Source organism: Narcine bancroftii, chromosome 14 (assembly GCF_036971445.1).
Source record: "Narcine bancroftii isolate sNarBan1 chromosome 14, sNarBan1.hap1, whole genome shotgun sequence".
NCBI lineage: Eukaryota > Metazoa > Chordata > Chondrichthyes > Torpediniformes > Narcinidae > Narcine > Narcine bancroftii.
In genome coordinates this window covers 6,740,055-6,763,192 of record NC_091482.1, presented here as the reverse complement: position 1 = coordinate 6,763,192, position 23,138 = coordinate 6,740,055, and the positions used below count along the sequence as shown (strand labels likewise).

At 43.8% G+C, this 23,138-nt stretch overlaps 2 protein-coding genes across 3 annotated transcripts in view; both read right to left on the bottom strand.

The window, feature by feature from the left end:
• Positions 1-10,514, bottom strand: part of nxn (nucleoredoxin) — a 90,886-nt gene extending 80,372 nt beyond the window's left edge. For both annotated transcript variants that reach the window (XM_069910958.1, XM_069910959.1), the window contains exon 1: positions 10,081-10,514. In XM_069910958.1, the coding sequence (XP_069767059.1) occupies positions 10,081-10,386 (306 nt within the window). In that variant the 5' untranslated portion in view covers positions 10,387-10,514. The remainder of the gene's footprint in view (positions 1-10,080) is intronic.
• Positions 10,515-10,737: 223 nt separating this feature from the next.
• The window catches only part of LOC138749514 (aldehyde dehydrogenase, dimeric NADP-preferring-like), a 109,577-nt gene continuing 97,176 nt past the window's right edge, over positions 10,738-23,138 (bottom strand). The window contains exons 26-27 of the transcript XR_011348713.1: positions 16,244-16,387; positions 10,738-10,860 (exon numbers count right to left, since the gene is read on the bottom strand). The gene's annotated coding sequence lies outside the window, so the exon portion shown is untranslated. The remainder of the gene's footprint in view (positions 10,861-16,243; positions 16,388-23,138) is intronic.

Here is a 23,138-nt window from a genome sequence, read left to right as displayed (position 1 = left end):
ATAAACCTGAAAACTGAGCTTCTCCAACACATTTGTGTACTGCACGTAAAGTAAAACTAATCTTTTCTCCCACATCTGATCCCGACCATCAGGTAATTCATTGTTGCAGTTTACATGAACAACAAACGAGGAAGGAGTATTTCCAATTATTCTGCTGCAGTCAGCGCCTCATGGTCTTTACACCCCCAGCACCATGTTCCAACGCATAATTATTGCAGCATCCGAAGATGGTCTCCAACAGCCTTCATTAGGCCGTCTCAAGTAAAATAAAAAGGCAAATTTACCTTTTATGCCGATGACCTTCAAGGCAGAGGTCCCTTTATGCAGAGCTGAGTCAGCTTCCAGAGCTGAAGGAGGCAGGGCAAGTGGTGCAGTAGCACCCCCAGCTACTGTGACATCAAACTTACGCCTACGCTCGACAATGGTGACTGAAGGGCAGGTCAGAGCACCAGTGGAGATCTGTGCAAGCAGTCTTAGGACTCAAGCAGATCTCCTACGCAACGTAATTGCCTTTATTAACCATATAGGTCTTTTTAAATTCACACTCCTGGGTTGTGGGGTGGTGGCTACGTTCCATGTGACCCAGCGGCTTGGAGACACAGAAGGATAAATTATGTGGCACACCAGCCAGGTCCATCATGGGCACCCTCCTCCCATCCACGGACATCTTATGCCAGGCACTGCCTTAAGAAGGACACCAACATCACAGAGCAGTCATTCCCAAAGGGGGCAGTGAGCAGGGCGGTCCGAACATTTGTCAGCATCTTGTTGATGTGGTCTGGACAGGACATGCGCCACACGCCAGCCTGATCAGCTGGCAGATGCCGTGGGGACTGGTAAAGTGGTTCACACCCAATGTCAAAGCCCTAGTGTGGACCAGTGAACCCTGGGGGTCCCCTTGATACTCAGCTTCTCCCCCTCCCTTTCATTGACCTTCCCCCTATCCTGCTCTAGGCAATAATAGCAAGGCATTGCTAATTGACAACAGACCATGCCAGCTGCCAGCAGGAGAAGCCCATCAATCCAATTTACTGAGGAGGGGAGCAACACACTGGTGTCACTAGGGGGTGTGGACCACGTTGGGTGACACCAAAATGACTCTCTATAAAATTGTTGGGCAGTGTTTCAGCAAAAATGTATTATTTTGTATAAAAATATCCCTGTCGTTAGTTATAACAACAAAAACATTTTCCGTAAGCCCAGCTTCCATGTATCAATGTTCCTACACAATGTTCATTTACTTTTTGAACCTTCTAACGTGCTCCGGTCAGAGCTGTCATTATTACCCAATTACAATGAGCTTTGAATCACATGGTTTCGTCTGCACGCGCTACCAGCACATGTTGTTGTTTTCAATGCTGCTGGTGTTTTTATAGTTGTTGCGGGAGGAGGTCCGTGGGTGAGGGGGGGAGGGGCAGGAGGGTGACACCATGAGTTACTGCACTGGGTGACACCAACCCTAATGACACCACAGGGGCAACACTTGTCTGTCCTGAACCCAGGTGGGGCCAATAGAGTCCGCTCCAGTGAGTCCCACCAACTGGCTCAGTCGTGACTATTCGGTCTGGCCCAGAGAAGGGGGGATGGATCTGGGATCTTGCAGCTCTCTGGGACACATGCATCAACCTGCTACTAAGGGCTGAGGCTTGGAAAGTAAGATTCCTGTGGCAACATTAAGCAAAACGTTTCAATCCACTCAAAGTACTGTTTGTGTAGCCACTCTCGTATGGTTCCCAAGGGGTTAAACACTTAGCTGGAGTGCCTGTTGATTCAGGAGAATATCTCAGTATCTCTACAAATCAGGCCCTTAACATCAACACGATGTTATCACCACAAATTATGCAACACCAGAACACCCTCCTTCTTCCCACATCTCCAAACATTCCTGTCCACCGGACATGAAAAGCAAATCCTCTGGAGAAATTTTCATTACTGGGTTGCATTTATTCAACTCTGGCCCACGAGAGAAGTCTCTGACTCTCTGCCAAGGCTGCATCGCTTTCACAGCAATTCCACTGGCGTTCTACATCCATCATCTTCTCCTCCCCATCCTCTTCCTGCCCCCGTGCACCCACCTCCACCATCCGCACACTTTGGACCAGCCTCATGGATCCACGCATGCAAACAGACACAGCTCTCAACCACGCTCGCGGACTCGCACGTGCCCAGACGAGCCCACCAAAAACACTCCCGTGCACTCAGACGAGACCGAGACACTCACACATACACCAACATCCTCATGAACACAGTCAGACGTGCAAACGAGAACGGGGGGATTACACTCATGCCAAAATGGGTAACGCACACAGAAACAAGTACGGAGGCAGATAGTGTGAGCACAAAAGTCTCCAGATGCTGTGATTGTCATAAAAACACAGAATTGCTGGGGGAACTCAGCTGGTCTCGCAGCCTCCATAGATCTCAGAAGCTCAGGCCTGGTCAGAACTTGGATGGGAGGTGCTGTAGGCTTATGTGAGAGGCGCTGGACAGAGTGGTGACTCTCTGCCTGCCTTACGGTGGTCAAAAGTTAAAGAATTTCATGTATATTACATTCTAAATGTAGTATTACGGGACAATAATGGAACCTTTACCTCTTTAGGAGGTAAAAATATATTACCCAAGTTTCGGCCCTGAGCCCTTCCTCCCCCCCCAAATGAAGGACCCTCCCCCCACTCCCAAATCCGTCCAGCTATTCAGGCCCATGTCCGCCAGAATCCGCAGCTCCTGCCTCAGTCTCCTTGAAAGCTCCAGTGTTGGTACATCACCCTCAGGAGGAGGAGACGGGGATCCAGGTATGACCTGGGTGGTGGCCGTGCATTCCATCTGTGGCATTTCAAAGAGAGGTTACAGACAGCCAGGAATGGCTAGCAGATCAAGTGGAGCACAAAAGTCTGCAGATGCTGAGATTGGAAGTAAACTCACAGAAGGGCTAGAGGATCTCAGCCAGTCTTGCAGCGTCCATAGGAGGTAAACGTATAAAACCAATGTTTCGGGCCTGAGCCCTTTGAGGTATGAATCTGCTTTTTCAAGCAGATGTCAGGCGCCAGCCTGCTTTTTGCTTCTACCTTCCTCAAGGGCCCAGGCCCAAAACGTCAGTTAGATATCTTTCCGCCCGAGTTCCTCCAGCATTTACTGTGGACTTTACGGCTTGCAAATATTTTGTTTTCTTATTCAGAGGCTTGGAATCAGCTGGTGATCTGATCGAGACCACTTCGCCACTGCATAGATAAGGTAGTGGAAGGCTTTGATACCCTTGCCAATATTTCCCACGAATCAATCACCTTCTGCTGCTTTCCCACTGACCCCCAGATACCGGCTCAACTCATGCACCAACCCAGGACTTTTGGCCACTCCTTGGAATAATGGTCCATCCCATCCATGTCAACATTTTTTTTATAATACTTCCAATATTTTATTCAAAGTCACAGAAATGTCAACAGTGGGGGGCCCCAGTTGGGCCATCACCACCCCAATTCTCCCCAATTTAATTACAGTTCCTTCCCTCTTACAGGTCTCTCCTCTCACCCTCGCCCCAGGATCAATTAGAATTTTATTTAATATAAAACCACTTCAACATACCACAGTATTTCAAACAATCCAAATACATGTGGTATTTTAGATATAAAAAAGGAAAAAATAATTTTAAAAAAGAAAGAAAAACTACCTCTAAATTCCACCCCCCTCCGTCCCACCCCCTCCCCAACCCCCTACAAACTAAAAAAAAGGACCACAGGAGCATTTCACTTTCCAATTCTTTTAAACTTCTACATTCATAGAGAAAGGGAATGTTTGAGATTCATTTAAATTTCAATGCCAACAGTTTGTAAATATGGGCTCCACATTTCAAAAAATTTATGATATTTATCTCTTAAATTATAAGTAATTTTCTCTAGTGGAATACAACTCTGAATTTCTGCATGCCATCTGTCCATTCCTAAATAAATATCTGACTTCCAAGTTATAGCAATACATTATTGCCAAAGATCCTCCTCCTACTTTCATCTCAAGCTGTGTTGCGCTGTCTCCCACTGCATGGTCCCCAACACCCTGACAGTAGCTCATGTTCCACCCCCATCTCAGTGACCTTCTCAAACCTCGACAAAAAATTCAGCACTCCTCCAACTGGACTCAGTGGTGGTGCTAACACCACCCCCACCTCCGCCAGCCCAAGTCTCCCACCTTCAGCAACTGCAGTTGCCAGCACAAACTTCCAGCTAACCCTGGGAACCCTGAACCAACACATCTTCGCGGCTCCAGTCTTGTTCCAGCCTCTGGAAAACGAGTAACGTTGCTTCTGGATATTTTTAAAAAATTAAACTTAGATCAGTGGTTCTCAATCTTTTTCTTTCCAGTCACATACCACTCTAAGTAATTCCTATGCCATAGGTGCTCTGTGATTAGTAAGGGATTGCTTAAGGTGGTATGTGGTATGTGAGTGGAAAGGTTGAGAATCTCTGCTCTACACCCAATTGTTACTGAAATATTTTGCTTGAGAAAAATTGTCATTGGCCCATTTTGAAGTTCTGAAATCCTGCACATAATGAGTCAATTAGGTACAATTAAAAGAGTGATTCTCAATCTTTTTCCCCCACTTACAGACCACCTAAAGCAATCCTTTTCTAATCACAGAGCACCTATGGCATAGTGGCAAGTGAGTGGAAAGAAAAAGTTTGAAAACCACCAGTTTAAGGCATGGTTGGGGAGACGTTTGAGTCTTTTTGTTGAATCAGAGTGGTAGGTAACAGGGATGGTGCTGGAAGCAGATACTATCATTGGATTTGGGAGCCTTCTAGACAGATGCTTGCATATGCAGGGAACAGAGTGACATGAATCAGATGCAAGCAGGTGAGTTTTACTGTAACTGGGACATCACGTTAATCTCAGATGGGCTGAAGGCCCTGTTCCTCTGCTAACTGGGGGAAATCACACAGGAAATGCTCAGTTCTCTGGCATGTTGTGGACTTGACAAGTGGAAGTTAATGGAGAGTTGGCTTGACACCACCCTAGGCACTGCCCATGCCTCAACAAGGACCCTCTGATATGCCCATCATACAGCACCGGATAACAAGGTGCTTTTTACTGCACTTTAAATCCCTGTAATGTCTCAGCAGAGTCTTCAGATGGTTTTAGGATCGAGGTAGACGGATTCACCATACGCGAGGGGTGAAAGGTTAATATAGGTTGAGAGGAATGTGAAGTTGAGGTCCAGTCACATGGATTGGTAGAACTTTCCCATGGGACAGAATGGCCCTTTCCTGCACCAAATTCACATGTCACATTCAATCTTCTGGCAGGGAGGTCAACACCTCCTCCACCCCCCCCCCCCCCACCCCCCCACCCCAACCTCCCCGAGCCCTGCTTCACACAGTTTGGCCTCATTTAAGTCAAATTCCAATCATAGAACATTACAGCATAGTACAGACCCTTCAGCTTACATAAGCCTACTCAACCATCTAATCCTCCCTGACCTCACACCCATTATCTATTTCTTGGAGATCCGCTTTGGGACCCTGCTCAGAGTTTATGAGCTCCCTTCCTGGCAAAGCAGTCAAGTTTAGTTGGTTTCTTCTGCACTTCTCTCTGACCAACGACATAAAGAATATTTTATGATTTCAGTCTGTGCCCCCCCCTTAAATGTGCTGTGGCCCCCCGGAGGGGGGGGCAGGGAGGTGCACAGATCTGCCACTGAGAGTGGCTGTTTTAAATGTTCCTCCTATAGGACCAGCCTCCACCACCAACCTGGCAACATATTCCAGGCACCCACCACTCTGACATCTCCCTGAAACCTTCTCCACTCACCTTAAACCATTTTCCTCTGGTATTTGCTGTAGTTGCCCCAGGAAACAGGGGCTGCCTCTCCACCCTATCAAAGCCCCTCACAACCTTAGATACTTCTATTAACTAATCTCCTATCATTCGTCGGACCAAAGACAAAAGCCCGAGCTCTGACAACCTTGTTTCATCAGAAATGATCTCCCATTCAGCAACTTCCTGGTGAATCTCCTCTGCCCTCTCTCTAGAGCGTCTACATCCTTCCTGTAATGAGGCAAGATCTGAACATTCCAAGAAGAAGGGTAAACCCACTGGAGAGGTTTCTCCGCTAAATAATGTGGCAACGCTCCCCCTGAAGATAACACAGTCTAAGGTGCTCTGCAAAGCTCTCCCCAGAATTATCCAGAGCATGGTCCCCGACACAGAGCCCGACTCAGGGAATAATTCTCACCCTCCGCAATGTGCTAGGCTCAGTCTGCCATAAAATAACCCGGAGGGAGCCAGGTCTGAACCGTAGGTTACCCTTTACTCCCTATGGATGCTGTGTGATCTGCTGAGTTTTTCCAGAATGTGTGTGCATGGCAGTGGGTACAATTGCACTTGGACAGAACCACGTAGACCAAACAAAAGCAAATGTAACTGGTGGGCAGAAATGCAATAAAACAGATGTGATATCACACAAAAATCCCTTCAGTCTGTCATAAGCCAGACAGATTCACCATCAACAGAAATTGCTGGGTGCCCCTTACAGTCAGGAAAAGAGAAACAAAAGAGATTCTCCGCAAAGTCACCGAGTGTACATGGATTTGCCTCCAGGGCTCTCACACCTGAGCTCCAGACCCAAACCTCCGACACAATTAGGAACCCTTCAGTGCCCTCTCACATCCCAGTTTTGGTACTTGGTTCCCCTTCAGCCAGTCTCCAGTGATTTGCAGCCTGAGATTGTGTTCGGAGGAGGCCTGTTGGCCCATTGAGCTCATCTTTGCACTTTAAAAGCTCCCCATTTAACCATTTAATCCTGTAGTTTTGACCCCTAATGTCGACTCCACAGATGCTGCCCAACCCTCAGTTCTTCCAGCAGTTTGCTTAATGATCCAACATTTGCCACCTCTGGTGGAACAGCCCGGTTACTGTTGCTCACCAGCCACAATGCAGGGATACACGAAGCACTCAGCTTTGGTTATTACTGTTGGACTCACAAGGTGGGGGTTGCGAGCCAGGCACATCAATGACAGGTCTTCACTCTGCCTGTGAGGTCCCAGGACGAGGCCCTGTGTTGGGAGGTTTCCCAAGTGGGGACGGGGAACCCATTACAGAGGCCTCAGCTGCTTATCTGTCCCGCAGATTTAGGGCAGAGTTTGATGGGATGTTTGGACACAGCAGTCATTGTGCAGTGACACACATACCCCCCCCACCCCACACACCCACATACCCCCCTCCCCCACCCTTACCGGGTGAACCAAGTGTTCACATCCATAACCTTACAGGTTGACAACAAATTTTTTCAAAGGTTTGCTTCCTGAAAAAAAAATTGGGGATTATGATACAAGCTGAGTACAAGGATAACTTCAGATTTGCTGCATCATGTAGGAAGTTGGAGAAACATTAAATTAACTTTTATTGAATTTAGCATTAGGCATATACGCACCACAAATGCAACAGAGCTGTTGCAAGATTGGAGACATTTCTGATGCACAGAATCTTCCCGAAGACAATGAATGCTATTGTTAAGTCCACTCACTCTGCTATTGCCTGAAGAACATGTGCATCAACATGCTTTCAATCTATAATCAATGTAATGCACAGCATCTGTATATGTGAGCCACTTTTATGGCCTGTCTGCATCTATTCTGTGGAAGCATGCCCAGGCCTAAGACAACATTTGCATAGGCCCACATATGTGGGCAATATGTGAGTCAAGTTTATTGTCATCTGATTGCACAAGTACAACCCGCCAAAACAGGCATCTCCTCTGGTCCTTGGTCCAAAACACGCAGACACACATAACACACATACAGACAAGCAATATACATGTAAGAAAAATATTTCATTTACACAAATAAATAAATAGATGTTGTTTCATTGATGTGAGAGTCTCAGATGGTGGGTGTGAGCAGTTCCTTTGGTCGTTCAGCATTCTCACTGCCTGTGGAAAGAAGCTGTTCCTCAGCCTGATGGAGCTGAGTAAACATAAAATATGGCACAAAATAGGTGAAATCTAAAAAAAAGTACGTGATAGGAAAATTGTTTGGTGGTTTTCGTGATCAAAATCCATAAAAACCACCCAACAATGTTCATGAAGCAAAGTCTTCATTGTCCAGTGTTATTGGCAGTGCCCCTGACTTGCACACTACCAACCTCCCCCACTCCTCCCCAGGAAGGGAGTGAATGGTTTTGGGCATGAATGAACAACAGAGGGTGGAGCCCTTCTCCTGTTTGTGCGTCATATGTTCTTAACCTAATATCGCAGCAAAGAGATTAATAAAAACAGGTTTATACAGAATCTCACTTACAACAAAGATTTAATCTAGCTGTCACACTGTGCCAAGATTAACTACCTGACAGGACACACCAAACCGAGGGGTACAACAACGTCTCTCCACTGCCACCATTCGTCATCCAGGCATTGCCCAGTCAAGTGTGCAGTCTCAACATTTCCCTCAGAATTCATTACTCCGGCATGATTCTCTCAGAGTGTGACACAGTTTATAAATAAAAACACATCTGGATCCATGTCAAAGAGATTCATACTGATGGAAAGAGAAAATAAAATCCAATAATTGAGCACAGATCAGGCAGCAATGATTCAGAGCAAAGACCTGAGATCGGGTGTGGTCAGTGAGGTTTTATCAAGTGGACTGTGGAGGGGCAGAGGGGGGAGGGGGGGGCTCTGCACTAGTGTACCCAGGTGCACATTTTATGTGCAATACTGCAAGCAATATATGTAATATTGCCCTTACTGGACTGAGGTCAGTGCAAATATTCTCTCCCATGCAAGCAATATTGTACCCAGTGTTACACTCCATCCAGGCTTCAACAATGTATCCAATATACAATCTCTTTAGCATCTACTCGATCACATACATGCAATGTTCTCTCCAGTACATGCAATGTTACATCCAATATGTCCAATACTGCTGCAAAAACACAGAAATGCAGGGAAAATTCAACCAGTCAGTCCATACGAGGTAAAGATACATCACCAATGTTTCGGGCCTGAGCCTTTTTTCAAGGTATAAGCTAAAATCAGGAAGGTGTCTGAAAAAAACTGAAGACTGGTCGGGGATGGGGGGAGGCCATACCAAAAAAAAGGTGTTAATTGGATATAAGAAGAAAGGTGAGAATTGATTTTGGTTCAGAAAAAGGGAAGAGAGATAGAGTGCAGGGCAGAGAAGGGTGTTTAACAGAAACCAGAGAAGTCCATTCAGTTTGAAGGGGGCCAGACAAAAGGTGAAATGTTGTTCCTCCAATTTACAGGTGGTCTCAGTCTGGCAGTGCATGAGACCATGGACAGACAAGGGAATGCGAAGGGGAATTAAAATGGGCAGCCACTGGGAGATCTACTTTATAGTGGCGGACAGAGCCAAGTCTTCAACAAAGCAGTCTCCCAGTGGGCATCCAGTCTCTCCGACGTAGAGACCAGGATAGGAGCGCCAGATGCAGTACCCTTGTGCAATACTGATTCCAGGCCGCTTTCAATAGACAGCATCCAATAATTATGCACTGTTCTTCAGTCCATGGCAACCCTAGGACAAGAGGGCACAACTTCAGGGTAGAAGGGCGTCAGTTCAAAACAGGGATGCGGAAAGATTTCTTTTGCCGGTGGGGTCGCGCGTCCGTGGATCTTGTTGCCACGGGGAAGCGAGGTCGCTGGGTGTATTTAAGGCAGTGATGGACAGGTATTTAATTGGTCAGGGCATCAAGTCTGAGTGGGAGGATGGATCAGCTCATGATTAGAATGGAGGAACACACTCAATGGGCTGATTGGCCTACTCAGCTCCTTCATCTTATGAATACTGTGCCCAGTCAGTTACATTATATCAAATAATTATCTGTCGTTCGATACTTCAATGCAAAACATTGTATGCAACAATAAATCAAGTAGTTATTTGTGTCAAACTTCAATGCAACCCATGCAACACAGTATCCAAGCAGTTCCACTGGATCTAAGCGTGATTCTTGCTCGAGATTCCAGTGCAGTGCCTGCAACATTGTGTTGCACATGAATGCAGGCAGGGTGTGATCCCGGACAATGCTGGATCGGAGGGGTTCTCAGCGTCTCCTTGCGGGCGCAGCCCTGCCGCTTACCTTCCGCTCCTTGTCCTGGAAAGGCAGCATCAGCCAGGGCATCTGGCCCACGAACTCCAGCCACGGTTGGTGCTTCTCCTCGGAGCTGATGAACACCACCTCCAGCTTGTCGGCGTTCTCGCCCTGCTTGAAGCGGCCGTAGAAGTCGGCGAGCTCCGCGTTGAACTGCTGGCACGGGGCGCTCCAACTGCAGCCGAAGTAGAGGGCGAGCAGGCGGCCGTCGGAGCCCAGCGCCGAGCTCTCCACCTCGGCTTGGTGCCGGTCGGTCAGCCGCTCTCCCAGCAGCTCGCACACCAGCCCGGCCATGGCGGCGGAGAGGAGGAGGAGGGGGTGGGGGGGGGGGGGGGGGGACCAGACCCTGCGGACGGACGGTCCCAGCAAATCTCAGCGCCTTGGATCGCCTTGCCGGGGCTGCGCTGCTCTCTGATCGGTGTGTGTGTGCGGAGGGACCAATTCTGAACCACCAGCACTCCTATTGGTCCCAGCAGCGAATTCCTGCCTCACTCAGCCCACCCATTATCAGCCAGAGAGTCAAACTTTGCAGCCCTCACACTGAGGATCATTTCCAAGTGTTGTTCTGGCCACCTCCTTGGAGCTGGAGGTGTTTTGGAGAGGGGGCAGACGAAGAATGATTTGTTGTTCTATATTCCGATACAGTGCATGTAACATTATATCCAGGAAACCGTACAATAGGTTGTGTTGTACATGAATGTCATTTTCATTGGTCGTTCACACCCTGTTGAAAGGCGAGATGGGTCTCTCCAGGACCACCGAGAACATCTACACAAATAGAAGTTCAACACATTGAAATATTAAGACATGGACAGTAAAAGTCTCCGGTCCACTGCCATCAGGACTGGCCCCACCAGGTTCAGGAACAGCTGCTCCCCCTCAGGCCCTCAGCCTCCCAGAACATATGTTTTAGGAATTCAGCTTTTGAGGGGGGGACACAACTTGCCCAGTCTGGACGTGAGGGCAGGAGTGCTACAGTACCTCCTACCAGATGGCAGAAGGGAGAACAGTTTACGTGAGGGGGCGTGTGGACGTTTATTGCCTGCTGCCTGAGTCGAGTGTTCTAGATGACCTTCGTGGTAGGAAGAGAGACCCCCAATGATCTTTTCCGCCGACTTCACTGTCCTCTGCAGGGTCTTGCGGTTCAAGGAGGTACAGCTTCCAAACCAGGCGGTGATGCAAATTCAGATGGATTATCAGAGTATGTACCTGACATCACATACAACCCTGAGATTCTTCTACAGGCAAGACTGAATCACCACTTATTGGTAGTGCAATAAAAAAAACTATACACAACGTACACATGTAAACAATTAAAGAAATGTAAACTAACTGACTGTACAATTCAGAGAAAAATATCAATAAAGTGCACAACTCAGAGTCGTTAAATGAGTCCCTGATTGAGTTTGTGGTTGAGGAGTCTGAGGGCGGAGGGGGAGCAGCTATTCCTGAACCTGGTGGGGCGAGTCCTGTGGCCTCTTTTCTGATGGCAGCAGCGAGTGCTGGGTGGTGGGGGTCCTTGATGATCGCTGCTGCTCTCCGACATTCTCAATAGATCAGGAGGGTTTTACCCTACCTTTTGCAGGGTTTTATGCCTGAGGGTATTGGTGTCCCTATACTAGTCCGTGATGCAGCCGGTCAGCACCCTTTTCACCACACCTCTGTAGAAATTTGCCAGGGTTTACAATGTCATACCAAATCTCTGAGGAAATAGAGGCACTGATGTGATTTCTTCCTGAAGCTATTAGTGTCATTTACATAGAACCCTAAGATTCTTTTCCCTGTGGGCGAAGCAGAATTACGACTTATTGGTAGTACAAAAAAAAACAATAAATAAATTGCAAAAATGAGTCCTAAAATGAGTCCCTGAATGAACTTGTTGTTGAGGAGATTTACCAGGATATTGCTTGGATTGCAGAGCATGTCACATGAAGCAAGGTTAACAGATCCAGGGCTTTTCTCTTTGAACCGATGAAGGTTGAGCGTTGACAATAAGATTGTGAGGGACTTAGACAGGGGAGGCAGCCAGCACTTTTCCTGGGGAAAATAGTAGAAGACAGCTGTTCATGGGAGATATGAGAGGTTTTTTTTTAAGTGGTGGGGGCCAGGAATGAGTTGCCGGGGGGTGGTGGTGGAGGTTGGTACAATAGGGGCATTCAAAGACTTTGTAGAAAGGCACATGGATCTCAGACAAATAGAGCGTTATGTGTGTGAGGTTTGGAAAAATTAGATTGTTGTGGAGTAGGTTTCCATAGGTAGGCACAACATTGCAGGCCAAAGGGCCTGAGGTGTTCTCTGTAACATTTTCCCTGCCCTGTATTTTGCAGTGAGGGGAGAGAGGGACTTGCATCTACATAGCCACTATCACAGCCACCCAAGGTCATTTGGGTTCTCTGATGCGTCCTTACTCCTGCGATGCTGGGTGACCAGCGTGCAGCAAGATCCCACTATGCAGCGAGCAATGGGTCAGTGTTTCGGAGACAGTTGGGGAACTGGATGAAGATTAAAACCCCGGAGGGGGTTAGAAATCTGAAATAATGATAGGCCTTGCTGCAAATACTCAGCAGGGCAGGCAGCCTCTGGCAGGGTTGACAATTCAGATCTGTGAGTTGAACGGGTCCTGATGAACCATCGTGCACTGTTCCCCTGGCCGCAGACCTGCTGGCACCCATCGGAAGTAAAGGTGGATTACCAACGTTCCGGGCCTGAGCCCTTCTTCAAGGTAGGAGAGAATTCCAGCAGGAATGTCCGAACAAAAGGTTGGGATGAGGGGGAGTGGCAATGGTAGGAGATGATAGGTGGATGAGGGGAGGGAGGGGACAGCAGCAATGGGGGGAGGGGCGAGGGGATGGCTGGGTGGGTAAAGAGGAAGGGAGGGGAGAGCTGGAAAGACAAAAGGTGTGAATTGGATATGATAAGAGGAAAGGCAATAATTGATTTTGGTTCAGTGAAAGGAGACAGAGGAAAAAGGGAAGAGAGAGAAAAAAAATGAGAGGGAAGGAGACAGGGAAGAAGAAGGGTGGTTTCTTAATGGAAACCGGAGAAGTTTCCCACTCAGCCCCACTGACAGATTCATCCCCCCTCTGCCTGAAGAAATTCCTCCTCATCTCCATTCTAAGCAGACACCCTTTAATCCTGACCAAACTTGCTTAATGCAAGACCATAGACGACCAAACCTACTTAACCTAGACCAGGCGCGACCTAATTTGGTTAACGCAAAAGCAACATGCAATAACTTCAGACGTTTGAGAGCTGCAAGACATGAAAATATATGACATACATGTTTTTACTCTTACCGTATAACCATTAAATGCACATTTTGATTTTAAAAATTGTATAAATATTAAAAAATACATGTACATAATGATATGTAGTTTTTAAATTTCTAATTTGTATTTGTGTCAATAATAAAAATGTGCACAACGTATATGTGTGTAATAGTTGAACATTGTGGACCAAATTTTAGGGCAAAATTTAGGGGGTCGATATTACACACATGCTGCGATAAGTGCCTGAGACGTCAGGAGCTCAGATGGACGACCGGCAGGGACCAGGTGCTAAGTCCGTGTTTGTGATTTTGGGAGCTTTGGTGAATTGTCAGGCAGCTGGGGCCTAGATGAGAGTCCATGTTCAGTTGGGATGTCAGGAGCTCGGATGGGTGGGCAGCCAGGGCATCAGAAGCTCAGATGGGTGGGGTCCCATGGCATCAGGAGCTCCAGAGGCCGGGCAGCTTGGATCACACTTACACTCCACTAATTTCACTGCCCGCAAAACAGCCATCATCACACGATTGCAAGCGACCCTCACCCACACTACACAGCCAACATATTTCCACGAGCCGCACATTCATGTCAAAGAGCCAAACGCGGCTTGTGATCCACAGTTTGGCCACCCCCTGCTCTGGACTCTCCCATCAATGAGTACAGGCCAAGAGCTGTCAAACGCTCCTCATGTGATAACCCTTTCATTCCCGGAATCATCCTTGTGGACCTCCTCTGAATCCTCTCCCAAGTCAACACATCTTTCTTAAACGAGGAGCCCAAAACTGCTCACAATAATCTTTGAGATGTCACCAGGGCTGTATAAAGCCTCAACATTATATCCCTGCATTTACATTCTATTCCTCTTGAACTGAATGCCAGCATTGCATTTGCCTTCTTCACCACCCCCTCACCCTGCACATTTACCTTCACCCTATCCTGTACGAGGACTCCCAGGATCCTTTGGATCTGGGTATCTTCAATTTTCTCCCCATTTAAACCCTACTTCAAGAGAGGGAAGACACAGTGTTAAAGAAATAAGAGGAACTTAGTTGGTGATGGTTGGAGCGAGGAAGGGTGAAGGATGACAGGTTGGGAGAGGGTGAGTGGGAGGGCTGGGAATGACTGGAAGCAGGTGAGGAAAAGAAAAAGAGGAGCAATGGGAGGGTGAAGGTGTGGAGGAAAGGAAGGATGGCGGACTGATGGGGACAGAGGGGGAGGGGAAATGGTGGGAAGGGTGTGTGTGTGTGTACAGTGGGGAAGGGGTAACAAGGGGTTGGGGAGAAGGGTCTGTGAGAGGACTGAGGTGGATGAAATTCCTGGTTGAAGGGATTTTCTCCTTCAGAGTCAAAATATCACAATCACAGGCTGGTACGGGGGCACCAACACCCCTGAGCATAAAGCCCTGCAAAAGGTAGTGGACGCAGCCCAGGGCCTCACAGGCAAAACCCTCCCCACCATCGAGAACATCTACAGGGAACGCTGCCGTCGGAGAGCAGCAGCAATCATCAAGGATCCACACCAACCAGCACACGCTCTGTTCTCGCTGCTGTCATTGGGAAAGAGATGTGGGTGCCACAAGACTCACACTACCAGGTTCAGGTACAGTCGCTTCCCCTCCACCATCAGACTCCAAAGCAATAAACTCAATCAGGGACTCATTTACGGACTCTAACTTTTGCACTTCATTGATTGTTTTTCTCTCTGTTTTGCAGAATCAGGTTGTTTACATTTCTTTATTTGTTTAAATGTTGAGTATAGTTTATTTTTTTGCACTAAGTGGCAATTCTCCCTCAACTGCAGGAAAAAGAATCTCAGGGTTGTATGTGATGTCGAAACTGCTCTAAGATGTCGACTGTGAGATGCTGCCTGTCCAGTTGAGTTTCTCCAGCAATTAGGGCATTCTTCCACACTGAGTGCGACCTCAGATTTCAGATTTAAAGTTAATTTTTCCTTCATTTAATTATAATATTTGGAATGATCCCCACTGTGATGCTTAGATTTTACATTCCTTTTGTGTTTTTTTTATTGGCACTCTTCAGAACCATTCATGACATGGGAAAGGGTTCGCAATGCTTGTTGTCAGGCTGGCTGCTGGCCCTCATGAGTGAGCAGTGAGAGGCTGGAGGGGCTCAGTGGGTCAGGCAGCGTCCATGGGGAGAAACATTTGGTTGATGTTTCGTTTTGAGACCCCCCTCATTGATTCTCTGCGGGACAGGCCTGCATTTCCGTAGCACCTTCTGCCACATTGAGCCCAACCCCGTTCAACAGGCTAGTCTTGAATACTTGAACTGTTGTAGCACAGGCAGCACTGCCCTAAACCTGCACACCCGAATCTAGGTACAGTATCCGGCACCTATGGGGATTGATAGATGCCGGATAAATGAATTTTTCAGTTGCTTGAGATTGCGTGGATTAGTGAACTAAATTGGCACAGCTATTTTACACATCCGTATTTTTTTACCTATTTATTTCTGCAATTTTTTTTGCCAGTTGCTTGAGGCTGCTGGTTGCTTGAATCCCAGATAACAGGAGCTTTACTGTAATTAATTCTCAGTGTCAGTGGTCAGAATAAGTGCGAATGGGGCAAACTCACCAGCTCCTCTTGGAAATTGCACCTGGGGATCTTTTACTCCACTTGAGAGAGCAAGAGGGACCTTGGTTTAACATTGGATCAAGGGTGTACTCCCACACGGTCCGTGTGTTAGGCTGACTCAAGCAGAGACAAATCCCAATGGATTCTGTTTCATATTCCAGAAGCCTATTAATTCTGTGTCAGCACTTGGCAATCCTATTCCTTCACTTACTTCCCTGTTAACTATTCCCTCTCACATTCTCCTGCCACTCACCCACACACGAGGGGACCCCACACATTAACACAGACGACTCACCGATCGACCTGCGTGTCTTTGGGATGAGGGTGGATACCGAGCATCTCGAGGGAATGCGCTGGTGTGCAAACTCCACGTGTCAGGTCCGAACCCGTGTCTCTGGGGCAGTGATGTAGCAGCCCTGCTGCTATCCTCGTACATCACCTTTATACAGGAAGAAAGGCAGAGGAAGGATAAATGTACCTTGTCATGAAAAGCTTGGAGAACAATACACAAATATACGCACACCCTGACACAGTCATATGCACACCCTTACACACAAAACCACGCACAAACCCTGACACTGTCTCACACACACCCTTACACACAAATGTATACATGCCCTGACACAGTCACACACACAAACCCTGACACACAAACCACACACACACCCTGACAGTCACACACACACCCTTACATGCAAACCACGCACACACCCTGACAGTCACACACACATCCTGACACAGTTACACACACACCCTTACACAAAAAACCACATGCACATCCTGACACAGTCACACACACACACCTTTACACAGAAAACCACGCACACAAAACACATACATTCCTATACAAAATGATACATACTTAAAACCCACACATCCTTACATTTAAAAACACATTAGGGCTAGGGTTTTTCACAAAAATAGATCATCCTACACACAAAATACTTACAATATTTAAAATATATTTCTACACATATGTGCGGACATATACATGCGCGTGCGCACACACACACATTAATCTTACAGACTCATTGATGGAATGCAGATTTTAAAATATTATCTTATTTTACTATGAACCTTTCGTTCCAGAACAGTGTTACAGAGGAGGAGACACGTGATGGAGTAGTGGCCGGTCGGGCAACAACAGCCCTCTCCGGAAAAGTTTAAAAAAAACACACAAAACACAAAGGCACAAACATAAATATTAAAACAAAGTGAAAGTAAAGGTGGGAAGAAAATGGCAGCGAAGAAAGAAAAGTCAAAAGCAACGGGAAGAAGAGAAGAAGAAAGAACGTCGGAAGAAGAAGGTGAAGGCCTTACCTGTCCGAGGAGGCCCGCCGCGGAGAGAGAAGCCCGCTCCCTAAGGTCAGTTGAAGTCCCGAGCTCGGGACTACAAAAATGGCTCGCGGAGCCAAGTAAAAGTACGCAACCGCGCATGACAAAAAAAACACTGACGGGAGGGAGGACCAGCTGAGGAGTCGATCTCCACAGCTGAGAATGACAGCTACAACACAACAACAGGAAGAGAACACAGAAAACAACAAGAACAAGAAGAGAGTAAAAAGAAAATAAGGAAACAACAGATGACCAACCCAGAGGAAGAAGAAGAAGAAGAACATAGAGAAATGGAAGAAGAAGGGAAAGGCAAGACAATGGAAATATATATTTTTAAAGAATATATGGAATCAGTAAAAGAATGGCAATTACAAGAATTTAGTGAAATAAAAAGAAGAATTAAAAGTACAGAAGAAAAAATGAATAGATGAATAGATTAGAGATGGTCATGTCGGATATAGGAAAAAGAGTGGACAAGGTGGAAGAACGAGAGATAATCTTAGAAATGGAAGTAGAGGACTTAAAAAAGAAATTAGAAGAATCTAATAAAAAAGTTAAAGAGACACAAGAGCTGTTAGCTCAGAAGATAGATATAATGGAAAATTATAATAGAAGAAATAATATAAAGATAGTGGGCCTTAAGGAAGATGAAGAAGGCAAGAATATGAGAGAATTTATAAAAGAATGGATCCCCAGGGTCCTAGGAAGACCAGAATTACAGGAAGAAATGGAAATAGAAAGGGCACATAGAACATTAGCCCCGAAACAACAGCCACAACAAAAACCAAGATCCATTTTAGTAAAATTCTTAAGATATACAACAAGAGAAAATATATTGGAGAAAGCAATGAAGAAAATAAGAGAAGAGAAAAAGCCACTGGAATACAAAGGTCAAAAAAATTTTTTCTATCCAGACATAAGTTTTGAACTCCTGAAGAAGAGAAAGGAGTTTAATAGAGCAAAAGCGATCCTATGGAAAAAAGGATACAAATTTATGCTAAAGTACCCAGCGGTACTTAAAATAGTTATTCCAGGGCAACAAAACAGACTATTCTTGGATCTGGAAGAAGCACGAAAATTTGCAGAACAACTACAAAACAGACAGAGAGATGAAAACATGTTACGAGAGCAAAAATATGGGTATATATATCTATATATATATGTGTGTGTATGTATATATGTGTGTGTATGTATATATGTGTGTACATGAGAGTATCCGTATTTAAAGGAAAATATATAGAGTAAGGATAAGAATTAATAAGGGAAAGAAAGGGAAGAGAGGAAGTTAGGAGGGAATTAAGAGAGTGACCTTTGTTATATATGAAAATTAAAATCTTTCCTGGGGGGGCTGGGTGGGGAGGAGTTACGGTCACTGCAAAATCAGTTGACGCTTGCGAGTGAATTCGCAAATCCAAATGGAGAGGGGAGATGTGGTTGCCTGACAAGGGATAAAGGGCAACTCAGGAAGGGGAGGGGATAGTGGGGTGAAAGAAATTTTAGATAGGAGAATAAGGGAAATTTTTGATGTTTTAGAAATGTTGTCTTATAAAGTGTTCAAAACAAGAAAGCAGAAATGGATAAGAAGGAAAGGTGATGATGGAGAAACGGAAAGGGAAGACACACAAAGTATGAAATGGCTACGTTGAACTATATGACTTTAAATATTAATGGAATACATAACCAAATCAAAAGGAAGAAACTGCTAAATTTACTGAAAAAAGAAAAAAATTGATATAGCATTCATGGAAGAAACACATTTAACTGAATTGGAGCACAAGAAATTAAAGAGAGATTAGGTAGGACATGTAACAACAGCATCGTATAATTCAAAAGCTAGAGGAGTAGCTATATTAATCAGTAAAAATATACCAATTAAAATAGAAGAGGAAATAATAGATCCAGCAGGGAGATATGTAATGATAAAATGTCAGATATATTCGGAGTTTTGGAATTTACTCAATGTATATTCACCTAACGAAGAAGATCAAAAATTTATGCAAGATATTTTTTTGAAGATAGCAAACACGCAAGGGAACATACTAATAGGAGGGGATTTCAACCTTAATTTGGATTCAAACATGGATAAAACTGGGAAAAAAATTAACAGAAAGAACAGAGTAACCAAATTTATAATTAAATCAATGCAAGAAATGTAACTTTTGGATGGATGGAGGAAACAGCACCCAAAGGAAAAGGAATATTCATATTATTCGGGTAGACATAAAGCATACTCAAGAATAGACCTATTCCTCTCATCAGCTCACATGCAAGACAGAATAAGAAAAACAGAATATAAAGCTAGAATATTATCGGACTACTCACCCCTGATATTGACAATAGAGTTAGAGGACATCCCTCCAAGAATGTATAGATGGAGATTAAACTCCATGCTACTTAAAAGGCAGGATTTTAGAGAATTAATTGAAAGACAAATTAAAATGTACTTTGAAATAAATACGGAATCAGTGAAAGATAAGTTTATACTATGGGACGCAATGAAAGCGTTCATCAGAGGGCAAATAATAAGTTATGTAACCAAGATGAAGAAGGACTATAATCAGGAAACAGAGCAGTTGGAAAGGGAAATAGTAAATATAGAAAAAGAATTAGCAATGAAGGAAGACACAACTAAAAGAAGAGAATTGGCAGATAAAAAAATAAAATCTGAAACACTACAAACATATAAGGTGGAGAAGAACATAATGAAGACAAAACAGAAATATTATGAACTAGGAGAAAAAACGCACAAAATTCTAGCATGGCAGCTTAAAACAGAACAAACTAAGAGAATGGTATTGGCATCAAGGAAAAAAGACAAACAAATCACATATAATCCAACGGAGATTAATGAAAACTTCAGAGAATTCTACGAACAATTATATCAAACTGAAAACGAAGGGAAAGAAGGCAAAATAGATGAATTTTTAACTAAAATTGAACTACCAAAATTACAAATAGAGGAACCATTTGAAATAGTACAAATACAACAGATAATAAAAAAAAAACTACCAAATAATAAAACACCAGGAGAGGATGGATTCCCAATAGAATTCTATAAAACATTTAAAGATGTAATAATTCCTCCCCTCCTGGAAGTAATCAACCAGATTGATAAAACACAGAGCTTACCAGATTCATGTAAAACAGCAATAATTACAGTAATACCAAAGTCAGGGAAAGATCCACTCGCCCCAGCGTCATATAGACCAATATCTTTACTTAACACAGATTATAAGATAATAGCTAAACTATTAGCAAACAGATTAGCCGACTATGTACCAAAAATAGTAAATCTAGACCAAACTGGATTTATTAAAAAAAGACAAACAACAGACAATATTTGTAAATTTATTAACTTAATTCATGCAGTAGAAGGAAGTAAAGCTCCAACAGTAGCAGTTGCTTTAGACACAGAGAAGGCCTTTGACAGAGTAGAATGGAATTATTTATTCAAAGTACTACAAAAATTCAGCTTACCAGAGAAATTTATTAATTGGATCAAAGCATTATATAAGGGGCCATTGGCGAAAGTGACAGTAAATGGATATATATCAAAGCAATTTAACTTAAGCAGATCAACAAGGCAGGGATGCCCACTATCACCCTTATTGTTCGCGTTAGCTATAGAACCACTAGCAGAATTGATAAGAACAGAAAATAAAATAAAAGGGATAAAAATAAAAGACAAGGAATATAAAATCAGTTTATTTGCAGATGACGTTATAGTATACTTAACAGAACCATAAATATCAATAAAAGAATTACATAAGAAATTGAAGGAATATGGAGAAGTGTTGCGGTACAAGATTAACGCAAATAAAAGTGAAGCAATGCCAATGAATATTACGGATTTCTCAAAATTTAAGAAAGAATCACCATTCAGTTGGCAAACGCAAGCAATGCGATACCTAGGTATACAAATAAATAAAAATCTCAGCCATCTATATAAACTCAATTATTATCCACTAATGAAAAAATTACAGGGCAATTTAGAGCATTGAAAAGATTTACCACTAACACTAATAGGAAGGATAAACTGTATTAAAATGAACATTATCCCAAGGATACTATACCTATTTCAGGCATTGCCAATACACTTGACAGAGAAATTCTTCAAGTAGTTAAAGAAAATAATAAGGAAATTTTTATGGAAAGGGGTGAAACCGAGGATAGCACTAGATAAATTAACAGAATGGTATAAACAAGGAGGCTTACAATTGCCAAACTTTAAAAATTATTATAGAGCCGCACAATTAAGATACCTATCAGATTTTTATTAAACAAGGGAAAAGCCAGATTGGACTAGATTAGAACTAGATAAAATAGGGGAAAAGATACCTGAACACATATTATATAAATGGGATGAAAAATTGGTACAATGTAGGAGTTCTCCAGTATTACATCATCTGCTCAATATTTGGAAGAAGATTCATATAGAAAGGAATAAAACAAATTACCAATTACCAAAACTAATACTGACGCAAAATCAGCTAATCCCTTTTACAATAGATAACCTTTCCTTTAGAGAATGGGAGAAAAAAGGGATCAAAAGAATAGAAAATTGCTTTTCAGGAAATAAATTATTATCCTTTGAACAAATGAAGGATAAATATAATATAACTCACGATGCAGTGTTGGCATACTACCAACTGAAATCCTACTTGAAGGACAAATTAGGAAGCAGTCTGAGGTTACCAGAGGGAAGTAATTTTGAATATGTGATTACAGACACAATGATAATCAAAAAATTTATAACAAATATGTATATTAAACTGCAAGAAAAGGAGAATGAGGAAACAAATGGTAAAACTAGACAAAAATGGGAACAAGATTTAAACATAAAGATAAAGAATGAAACATGGGAGAAGTTATGCTCTGCAACTATGAGAAATACAATAAATACGAGGTTACGTATGATACAATATAACTGGATACACAGGCTATACATTACACCTCAAAAGTTAAATAAATGGGACCCAACAGTATCTGACAGATGTTTTCGTTGTAAAAAGGAAATGGGAACAACAATTCATGCAATCTGGACATGTGAGAAAGTGAAAAAATTTTGGGAAGATCTAAACCAGATATTAAATAAAATCACAGAAAGCGATATACCAAAAAACCCAGAGATCTTCCTCCTAAGTAACATAAAAAACAAAGAATTTGGACTTGATTTGGATGGTGCACAAAAAAGATTTGTTATGATAGCCCTAGCTATCGCAAAAAAATGTATTATGTCAGCCTGGAAATTAGAAGATAACTTGAGAATACAACAATGGTATATAGAAATGAATAAATGTATTCCATTAGAAAAAATAACATATAATTTAAGAAAGAATATTACAATATTTGAACAAATATGGGAGCCATACATGAAACACAATAGAGAAAGCCTACCGGGGACATCTACCACCTAAAATGACAGAAGGAGAAGGAAATGAAAAGAATTGACTCAGTGGAATTTCTTGTTTATTTTTATTGAGTGACAACATTGTTTGACGGGTTTAATGTATCTTAGATTCTGTACTTTAAATGAATGGGAGGGGAGGTAGGGAGGGTGGGATGGGAAGAGGGAGGGGGGGAGAAAACGACACTGTATATATATGAAAAGAAAAATGTATGTATCTTGAGCAATGTGGTTTTTAGTGTGAAAAATAAAAAATTTAAAAAAAAGAACAGTGTTACAGCATTTGGTTGGTGCTGGAAGGGAAGGGCTGTTTCCAGGACAATGGGAGAGCAGTGGCCAGAGGGCAGAAAACGCTGGGTCCAGTCTCACAGCCATTGGCCATACATCACACAGCTGAGAACTGTGAGCCCAGTCTCTTGGTGCCACCTCCCTCCCGACCAGGATCGGG